Source organism: Lissotriton helveticus, chromosome 8 (assembly GCF_964261635.1).
Source record: "Lissotriton helveticus chromosome 8, aLisHel1.1, whole genome shotgun sequence".
Taxonomy (NCBI): domain Eukaryota; kingdom Metazoa; phylum Chordata; class Amphibia; order Caudata; family Salamandridae; genus Lissotriton; species Lissotriton helveticus.
In genome coordinates, this window is record NC_136069.1 from 1086566718 (window position 1) to 1086577787 (window position 11070).

An 11070-nucleotide genomic window follows, 5' to 3' on the forward strand; every position below is an offset into this window, starting at 1 on the left:
TAGGTTAATGTATCTCCGTGGACTCAATGTACCAGTGTAAGTTAAAGCGGTTTTGGGCGCGTAACCTTGTCGCACCGTACCTGTTGGTGCCTTTACGTAATAACAACAAAATGTGATAGGAAGATCACTGCAAGGCGCGCTTATTTTACATGGAACCTGAAGGGTTCTCAAACAGTTTCGTGATATCTGATTGGCTTTTGGTTGGCTTTTTCAATACAGCGTACAAAGCATTATTGAGTATGACAGATATGTTTATTCCTTTTCAAATGGATAATCTTTGGTAGAATCGATGAGAATTCATTTTATTCATGAACATTCCATAGCATTACTTCATGCCCGCCCAATGTATTTCGGGTTAAACGGGGTAACCCTTCGTCAGGGGCCTAAAAAAATCTAAATGAAAGCATACAGGACCTTAGCATTCAGGGTTCGAACCTTAAGCGTTTAAACATAACAATTAAGTAAAAAAACATATTGCATATTGAGTTTAGTGACATTAATCAACCTAATGGGAATCATCGTTAAATATATCATTGTAGTATATCATAACAAAAAGGAGCCTACAGGTTACCAGCATATGTATGTTGTATATGGGATCTCGGGGGCGAGTGTGGGTCAAGGAACGGTCAGCTGGGTGAGCGTGCCGCATTATATCTAACGTGGTGGAGAGAGTGGTATACGGGTCTAAAAGCGTGAATGTGAGCAAACATATAAGCAGCCGAGTGCAAGGGTATCGTAACTGACTTACCGGGATAGTAACGCGCGGTGCTCACGGCGTTCCGAAATCGGAACCGATCGCTTTAGCTGTGGACCAATGGGGTGGCGTGTTATAGGTCTGTAGTCTGGTCACGTGATGATAAGGTAGCAGAGAAAGTGAAGTGAATAAGTGGATAAAGTACCTAGCGTGATGTTAATAGGAAAGTATAGACCTTCAAATAATAGTCAACATAATAGTGAGACGAAAATATCGAAATTTCAACCCGCGGTAGAAAGACCGTGTGATGAATAGAACCCGCTCGGAGATAGGATGACGGGCGATCACGTGATGGAACATACGGAAGTAAACAAACCCTCGGGAACGGGTTGTGAAGCAGATGTGGTGGGGGATGTATTGCACGGTACCCGATATAGGGGAGGAAGTGTGAACAGAACTAGAGTCCAGCGCAGGAGGGAGACAATGTGTCATGTTTACAAAGGTGCACGTGTTAAAATACAAATAAATTAAGGATTTGTGCAAAACACGAGTGGAGTGTAACACAAGGATCAGCAGCATCAAAATGTACAACACTGTACATACGGTGTCATCAGGATGTGGTGATAAGCTGTTAGACATACATAGGGTAATCATCTAGGGTTCAAAATTATATGCTGTGTATCAATACTAGAGAAGATGAGAGTCTCTCATGGTACCAAGTGTTGTGTTACAATTCACAAAAAGCATGAATATTCAATTCTGTCATTAATCCCTGTTGGTTGGAGGGAATTAAGTTTTTTGATCCAATAGAATTCTGTCTGTAAGCGTTGTTTAATGGGGTCCGTGTCACATCGTTGTGGGAGTATCTCCAGTATGGTAAATTTCAGCTGTGAAATTTGATGATTGCATTCATGCCAATGAGAGGCCACTGCTGATTTCAAGTACTTAGTGCGGATGTTACTTTTGTGTTCCGATATTCTTATTTTTATCTTCCTTTCTGTCTGCCCTACATATATTTTTCCGCACGGGCATTTGATCGCGTAAATCCCGTTTTTGGTGTCACACGTGCCAGTGTATTGGAGATCAATTTTGTGGCCTTTTGATGGGTGCATCAGTGTGTTTCCAGAGATTACATTATTGCAGTGTATGCAATTCAGGCATTTTGACATTCCTTTGAATTGAATTTTAGTTGGTTTTTTGGAAGTCAGCACCTCCTTTAGATTTCTTGATCTTTTGAACGCGAAGGTTAATTGTTCACTGTAAAGATTAGTCAAATCTGGTTCATTTTTGATTAAGGTCCAATGTTGATTAATGATTTTCTTGATCTTTTTGATTGTTGTAGAGAATTTTAAGACACATACTCTTTTTTGTTCTGTGGCTTGGGTGTTAATAGACTCTCTCTTGAGCAGGTGACGACTTTCTTGATTGATTTTTCCAAAATCTCTTTGGGATATCCGCGGGCCAGGTATTGTTGTTGTTGATCTTCAATAGTTTTGTCCAAGATATGTTGATCAGAAGTAATTCTTTTCAAACGAATAAAATGAGATGTTGGAAGATGTTTTTTTAAAGTTTCAGGATGAAAGCTTTGAAACAATAAGCTCGAGTTCCGGTCGGTGGCTTTTTTGAAAAGTTCAGTGTGTAGTTCACAATTGATCATGGTTATTCGAACGTCCAGGAAAGAAATGGTTTCCTTGTGTATAGTATGTGTAAATTTGATTCTGGGGTTCAATTGATTCAGTTCCATGATGTTAGTTAGCAGTTGTTCCTTGTCTCCTTTCCAGATTAAAAACAAATCGTCAATGTATCTTTTGAATGTTACGAGATGATCTGTCCAGTTGGTATTACTCAAGATATTTTTATGTTCAAATTTTGACATGTACATATTCGCGTACGAGGGAGCTCCCCCGAAACCCATTGAGATCCCGTTGCATTGATTGAAATATTTGTTGTTCCATTCAAAATAGCTGTGGTAAAGCGCAAAATGCATTAATTCAATGAGAAAGATCTTGTTAGTTTCACATTCTTCATCTTTGAGTAAGTTCCATTCAAAAGCTTCGAGACCTTCGTTGTGTGGGATGGATGTGTAAAGTGACACAACGTCTATTGTAGCTAGCCAATATTCACTGTTAGGTTCCAACTCAATTGTTCTGAGCCCAAAACCGCTTTAACTTACACTGATACATCGAGTGCACGGAGATACAATAACCTGATTTATCAATTTTTGCCTTCCTCATCTCCCTGTGCACCAACAAGGATTTAAAAATGCAATTCGACAACATTGCCCAAATAACCTCCAAACAAGCTGAACTTCTAGCCTTTTCACCAGAGGCAGCAGAAGAAATATATGGACTCATATAGGAGACCAGAGCCTTCAGCCCGAACGTCTCAACCACAGCACAACTAATCCGTCAATTTGAATTTCTTAGCAAAAAGGAAATCAACCAAAGACTTCACGCGACGACATTGATACACTATCATAAAAATAAGAGAATCCCCAGAGGGTTGAGAATCGCTCTCAAACCAATGTTGTATAAAAATAGTAAGCAATTTGTGGAAAAATGGTACCAAATCCTAAATAAATGCTCACTTGATTTAATTCTGTTAATTATACAAGAACTTTCAAAAGTGCTAAAAGAAATATGAAAAAAGAACTTGAGAAATTCCCAGACTTGGATTCAACTCTAGAGGATGTGAACAAAAGATTAGACAAGTATGCTAAGGAAGTAAACGACAGAAAAGTCAGGAAATACAAAAGAGATACCATAGATTATAAATATGACGAAGTATACACTTGGGCAGAAATTTATAATCAAAAGAAATGGCAACAACCAAAAACAAAAACAACAGCTAACTCTTCACAAGAAAGCCTCGTTTCAGAATCTGACATTTCTCAAACCAGAAAGCCAATTGACATAACTCAACAACCAAGTACATCCACCAAAAAACAGCCTTTTTTAGACATCAGCCCAGCAGCAAACGCCCCACCTATGGTCGCAACACGAGGGGCAGAAGAATCTCCAGAAGAAATAGCCAAACGAACAAGGAGTCAGAAAATCACAAAAACGACCTAGTGATCAACATATCCTCTAAACTTCTCACACCGGCCCAGATTGCTGTGCTAAACATATGAACATCATTTGTTCCAACATACAAGACCAATTTGGCGGAAACCGAGATTGCACTATTTAAATTTTTCAGAACTCTTAAACTGAAATATTTCTTCAAAGATTCTGTAATCACACCCGCTGCTACCACTAAAACATTCAAACCCAAGAGCACATTTTGTGCACCATACTCGCACAAAACCATTGAAGTATGCGAAAGACTAATACTTGCTGATATTCGAAAGATCAATTTCAATAAAAACACCAAAAGCAACTTGTCTAAAACAGAACTAAGCACCATCATGCATCTATCTAGAGACACGGAGCTCACCTTCCAAAGAGCAGACAAAGGTGGAGCACTCATCATCATGGACACTAACTTTTACCAAAACAGTGTCAATCAACACGTCAACGACATCAACACATACATTCCTCTGGACTCTGATCCAACCGAAGAATATCAAAAAACACTGGCATCAATTTTGGAACATGCTCTAGAAATGAAATGGATAGACGAAAAAACATATACATTTTTGGAAACCAAGTACCCCCGCAGGCCAAAATTATATATGCTACCCAAAATTCATAAAGACATGAAGAAGCCACCCTTCAGACCCATAGTGTCGGCTTGTGGGTCGATATCAGACAGCATTGGTAAATATCTAGACTATTTCTTACAACCAATTGTTCAAAAGGGACAAACCTACATAAAAGACACGACTGCTTTTCTGAATCTCCTCAGAACAATTGAGTTGGAACCTAACAGTGAATATTAGCTAGCTACAATAGACGTTGTGTCACTTTACACATCCATCCCACACAACGAAGGTCTCAAAGCTTTTGAATGGAACTTACTCAAAGATGAAGAATGTGAAACTAACAAGATCTTTCTCATTGAATTAATGCATTTTGCGCTTTACCACAGCTATTTTGAATGGAACAACAAATATTTCAATCAATGCAACGGGACCTCAATGGGTTTCGGGGGAGCTCCCTCGTACGCGAATATGTACATGTCAAAATTTGAACATGAAAATATCTTGAGTAATACCAACTGGACAGATCATCTCGTAACATTCAAAAGATACATTGACGATTTGTTTTTAATCTGGAAAGGAGACAAGTAACAACTGCTAACTAACATCATGGAACTGAATCAATTGAACCCCAGAATCAAATTTACACATACTATACACAAGGAAACCATTTCTTTCCTGGACGTTCGAATAACCATGATCAATTGTGAACTACACACTGAAGTTTTCAAAAAAGCCACCGACCAGAACTCGAGCTTATTGTTTCAAAGCTTTCATCCTGAAACTTTAAAAAAACATCTTCCAACATCTCAATTTATTCGTTTGAAAAGAATTACTTCTGATCAACATATCTTGGACAAAACTATTGAAGATCAACAACAGCAATACCTGGCCCGCGGATATCCCAAAGAGATTTTGGAAAAATCAATCAAGAAAGTCGCCACCTGCTCAAAAGAGAGTCTATTAACACCCAAGCCACAGACCACAGAACAAAAAACAGTATGTGTCTTAAAATTCTCTACAGCAACTAAAAAGATCAAGAAAATCATTAATCAACATTGGGCCTTAATCAAAAATGAACCAGATTTGACTAATCTTTACAGTGAACAATTAACCTTCGCGTTCAAAAGATCAAGAAATCTAAAGGAGGTGCTGACTTTCAAAAAACCAACTAAAATTCAATTCAAAGGAATGTCAAAATGCCTGAATTGCATACACTGCAATAATGTAATCTCTGGAAACACACTGATGCACCCATCAAAAGGCCACAAAATTGATCTCCAATACACTGGCACGTGTGACACCAAAAACGTGATTTACGCGATCAAATGCCCGTGCGGCAAAATATATGTAGGGCAGACAGAAAGGAAGATAAAAATAAGAATATCGGAACACAAAAGTAACATACGCACTAAGTACTTGAAATCAGCGGTGGCCTCTCATTGGCATGAATGCAATCATCAAATTTCACAGCTGAAATTTACCATACTGGAGATACTCCCACAACGATGTGACACGGACCCCATTAAACAACGCTTACAGACAGAATTCTATTGGATCAAAAAACTTAATTCCCTCCAACCAACAGGGTTTAATGACAGAATTGAATATTCATGCTTTTTGTGAATTGTAACACAACACTTGGTACCATGAGAGACTCTCATCTTCTCTAGTATTGATACACAGCATATAATGTTGAACCCTAGATGATTACCCGATGTATGTCTAACAGCTTATCACCACATCCTGATGACACCGTATGTACAGTGTTGTACATTTTGATGCTGCTGATCCTTGTGTTACACTCCACTCGTGTTTTGCACAAATCCTTAATTTATTTGTATTTCAACACGTGCACCTTTGTAAACATTTATTTTATTTATTTATTTAGGCGATTTGTTAAGCGCTCAATTACCCGTGGGTGTCTCGGCGCTGAGAGAGAGAACTGGTCCATGAGGAGTTATTGCGTGAACAGGCAGGATTTTATCTGCTTGCGGAAAGAGAGAAGAGATGTGGAGGCTTTGATGAAATGTGGAAGACTGTTCCATAGTTTAGAAGTGGTAACTATGAAGGATCTGTCTCCCCAGGAGACTTTCTTAGTCCTGGGAACCTGCATGAGTCCAGCGGTTGAGGATCTTAGGGATCTAGCAGGTTTGTAAGGACAGAAGGAATCTTTCAAATACGCTGGACCTTGACCATGAATTGCTTTAAAGGCAATACAGAGGGCCTTGAACTTAGTTCTCTTCTTTACAGGCAGCCAGTGAAGCTCTCGGAGTGTCCCAGAAATGGGGGCATACTTAGGACATCCCGTAATCAATCTGGCCGCCGCATTTTGCACCAGTTGTAATTTCTTTAGAACACCTTCTTGAGCATTGACTAGCAGACCATTACAATAGTCAATGCGGGCCATGATGAGTGCGCTAATCAACGTTTTTGTCATATTCATGGGAAGATAAGGTAGGAGTTTTTTTATCATTCTCAAGGTATAGAATGAGGAGGATACTACCGTGTTGACGTGGTGCATGAAGGTGAGTTTGGTGTCCAGTATAACTCCGAGATTTCTTGCCTTGGTCACAGGGGAAGGGGGGGGTCCCAGGGCATCAGGCCACCATGTGGGAGACCAAGCAGGGGAGAGATTGCCAAACAGCATCACCTCCGTTTTATCGGAGTTTAATTTCAGGCAGTTTCTTGCCATCCAATTACTTATTGCCAGCATTCCCAGATTAAAGTTGGCGGCCACTTCATCTCCGTTTTTGTCTATGGCCAGGACAATCTGGGTGTCGTCGGCGTAGGATGTAACTGCCAGGTGATGGATTTTTATGGTCCTCGCTAAGTCTGACACATAGATGTTGAATAATGTGGGACTTAGCGAGGACCCCTGGGGAACACCACAAGGAAGAGTGAAGGGAGGTGAGTTGAAGTTGCCAAAGGCAACGGATTGAACTCGATCGGTGAGGAATGAGGCAATGAGTTCTTTCGCTGCACCCGTGATGCCTGCCGTTTCGACACGGTCGATCAAAGTGGAGTGATCGACCGTGTCGAAGGCCGCAGACAGGTCCAGCAGAATGAGCACTGCTGATCCTCCACTGTCCAGAGACTTCCTGATTTCCTCTGTGGCTTTAATAAGCGCAGTTTCCGTCCCGTGTCCCTTCCGGAAGCCAAATTGTGTTTCGTCCAGGCAGTTGTTTTGATCTATAAAATCTGAAATTTGTGTATTCATTATTTTTTCCACAATTTTGGCAGGGAGTGGGAGGCAGGCGATAGGACGATAATTGGCAACTATCGTCGGATCAAGTGAGCTTTTTTTGATAAGAGGTTTGACAATGGCTTTTTTCCAGATGGAAGGAAAAGTAGTGGACCGGAACATTGTATTAAAAATATCGGTGAGTTTAGGGCTTATAATTTCGGGGAAGTTTTTGAGAATGGCGGGGGGACATGGGTCTTCCGGAGATCCGGAATTCGTGGTGCGTAAGAGATGAGACACCAATTCAGAGGAGATCTGAGAAAATTCCTGGAAGGAACTGGGAGGGTTTGTTCGAGGGGGGTTGGTAGAGTTCAGGTCCGACGGAGTTTGGTCATTAGAGGCGAAGTGAGGGTGTCCAGTACCATTGGCATGCGCTTTAAATTGGGAGAAGATGTCCGTGACTTTTTTTTGGAAATGGTTTGCCAGAGAGTTACATAATTCTTGGGTATATGTAATAGGGGTGGATGCTGTTTGTCCAGAGAGACGCGTCACTACCTGGAAGAGTTGTTTGGTTGAGTCTTGAGCGAGATTAATTTGACTGCTATAGTATTTACTTTTCTCCTTGATAATTAGTTGTTTGTAGTTAAGCAGCATGATTTTATAGAGGGCTTTTTGCTCTGGATCGTAGTCACGTCTCCATTTGCGTTCTTGGCGCCTACAGTGTTGTCTTTCCAGTCTAAGAGTATCATTGAACCAGGGTGAGGACTTGGTGTTTCTGTTGGAGGATTGTTTCTTAAGTGGGACTGTTTGATCGACAGTGTTTCGGATCCAAGTGGTATAGTTATTGGCAGCTAGTTCAGGATCAGCCTCAGTGGGTGGTAGGGAGGTCAATAGTGAGGATTGGGAAGCAGGAATGTCGATGCTTTTCCAGGCTCTGAATTTATTTAAGGGTGAGGAAGTGTGGAGTCGTGGGGGAGTAGGTTGTAGTGTAAAATCAAAAAGAATAGCAGAATGGTCCGTCCAGGTAAAGGGAAGGAGATCCTTTATTACTAGGGATTTCTCGCTAGAGAATAGACCGTCGAGAAGATGGCCCGCAGTATGCGAGGAGCCAGTAACCAATTGTGGGAGTCCTATAGTATTTAGTTCAGATAACAGAGCAGTAGTATCAGGATTGTCCAATAGCTCAAGATGGAAGTTAAAATCACCTAAAAAGGTGTACTGACTTTCGCCTGCCAGTGGTTCAAGAAGCATGGGTAAACTAGCAAGGAAAGGACTGCGAGGTCCAGGAGGGCGGTACATAAGTGTACCTTTGAAAGGGGGCGCATTAGGGATAGAGATAGAGAAAGACAAAGCTTCACAGCAAGAGGTGGGGATAGTTTCTGTTCGTACTGTTAGGTTTCCACGGTATATGATGGCTAGTCCGCCTCCTTTTTTAGGAGGAGGTCTGTCCAGTCTAACATTAAAGTATCCTTCAGGGGTAGCAGTAGCGAAATCTGGTCCGCAGGAGAGATCGCCCCATGTTTCGGTAATGAAGAGGAGGTCGATGTTGTGGCTCTCAATGAAATTGGAGATTTCATATTTGTGCTTAGGGAGGGAGCGCACATTTATCAGAGCGGCTATACATGATTTAGGTAGTGTCTTTTTGTTTGTGATCGTTGTTTGTGAGGGGCGGTAGTTATTAGTGATAAAGGAGCATTTTGGGCAGATGTAAGGAAGGTGGCGTGGTTGTTTTGCTAGATTAATGCGCTGGCATTGATGCGCAATGGAATTTAGCGAATGAAGGTAGTCGGAGTTGTACATAATGGTAGTTGCAGGGTTGGTAATAGTGGAACGAGTAGGGGGAGAGGCCCTAGGCCCGGTCCAGGCGCGGCTTCGGCGCGCAAACGGCGCTCCCGCTGCGCTCGTCCGCTGCGCTTCCTCCAGTGACACATTAAATAGTGTAGGAGAGGCGGGGGGGCGGGGCCAAAAAAGGGGGCGTGGCCTCGCTGCACGCCGTCAATGGCGTTTTGACTGAGGGAGGGAGGCGCTGCTCCTAATCAGCAGGCTCCCCGAACGTGAAGCAGTGGGTCAAGGTAGGCTAAAAACACAGTATTAAACAACACTGAAATGATTAAAAGATTATTAAAAGCAGTATCAATCACATAGTGCAGCTCCCGGTTTTCCGCCTCAGGAGTAGGAATCTCTGGTAATGCACTCGTATTCAGTGCTTTTAAGCTCGGTGGAGGGGGCGTGGCCAAAAAAGGGGGCGTGGCCTCGCTGCACGCCGTCAATGGCGTTTTGACTGAGGGAGGGAGGCGCTGCTCCTAATCAGCAGGCTCCCCGAACGTGAAGCAGTGGGTCAAGGTAGGCTAAAAACACAGTATTAAACAACACTGAAATGATTAAAAGATTATTAAAAGCAGTATCAATCACATAGTGCAGCTCCCGGCTTTCCGCCTCAGGAGTAGGAATCAGGAGTAGGACATGACTCAGGAGTAGGACATGACACATTGTCTCCCTGATGCGCTGGACTCTAGTTTTGTTCACACTTCCTCCCCTATATCGGGTACCGTGCAATACATCCCCCACCACATCTGCTTCACAACCCGTTCCCGAGGGTTTGTTTACTTCCGTATGTTCCATCACGTGATCGCCCGTCATCCTATCTCCGAGCAGGTTCTATTCATCACACGGTCTTTCTACCGCGGGTTGAAATTTCGATATTTTCGTCTCACTATTATGTTGACTATTATTTGAAGGTCTATACTTTCCTATTAACATCACGCTAGGTACTTTATCCACTTATTCACTTCACTTTCTCTGCTACCTTATCATCACGTGACCACCCTACAGACCTATAACACTCCACCCCATTGGTCCACAGCTAAAGCGATCGGTTCTGATTTCGGAACGCAGTGAGCACCGCGCGTTACTATCCCGGTAAGTTAGTAACGATACCCTTGCACTCGGCTGCTTATATGTTTGCTCACATTCACGCTTTTAGACCCGCATACCACTCTCTCCACCACGTTAGATATAATGCGGCACGCTCACCCAGCTGACCGTTCCTTGACCCACACTCGCCCCCGAGATCCCATATACGACATACATATGCTGGTAACCTGTAGGCTCCTTTTTGTTATGATATACTACAATGATATATTTAACGATGATTCCCATTAGGTTGATTAAAGTCACTAAACTCAATATGCAATATGTTTTTTGACTTTATTGTTATATTTAAACGCTTAAGGTTCGAACGCTGAATGCTAAGGTCCTGTATGCTTTCATTTTGATTTTTCTAGGCCCCTGACGAAGGGTTACCCCGTTTAACCCGAAATGCATTGGGCGGGCATGAAGTAATGCTATGGAATGTTCATGAATAAAATGAATTCCCATCGATTCTACCAAAGATTATCCATTTGAAAAGGAATAAACATATCTGTCATACTCAATAATGCTTTGTACGCTGTATTGAAAAAGCCAACCAAAAGCCAATCAGATATCACGAAACTGTTTGAGAACCCTACAGGTTCCATGTAAAATAAGCGCGCCTTGCAGTGATCTTCCTAT

The 11070-nt window shown here is 42.0% G+C and overlaps 1 protein-coding gene across 1 annotated transcript; it reads left to right on the top strand.

Moving 5' to 3' along the window:
• The first annotated feature begins 4912 nt into the window (after positions 1–4912).
• LOC144771879 (uncharacterized) lies at positions 4913–10547 on the top strand. Its single transcript, XM_078656125.1, has 2 exons — positions 4913–6196; positions 9997–10547. Exon 1 carries the CDS (start codon positions 4944–4946, stop codon positions 5958–5960), a length of 1017 nt encoding a protein of 338 aa, XP_078512251.1. The 5' UTR covers positions 4913–4943; the 3' UTR covers positions 5961–6196; positions 9997–10547.
• The last annotated feature ends 523 nt before the right edge of the window (positions 10548–11070 follow it).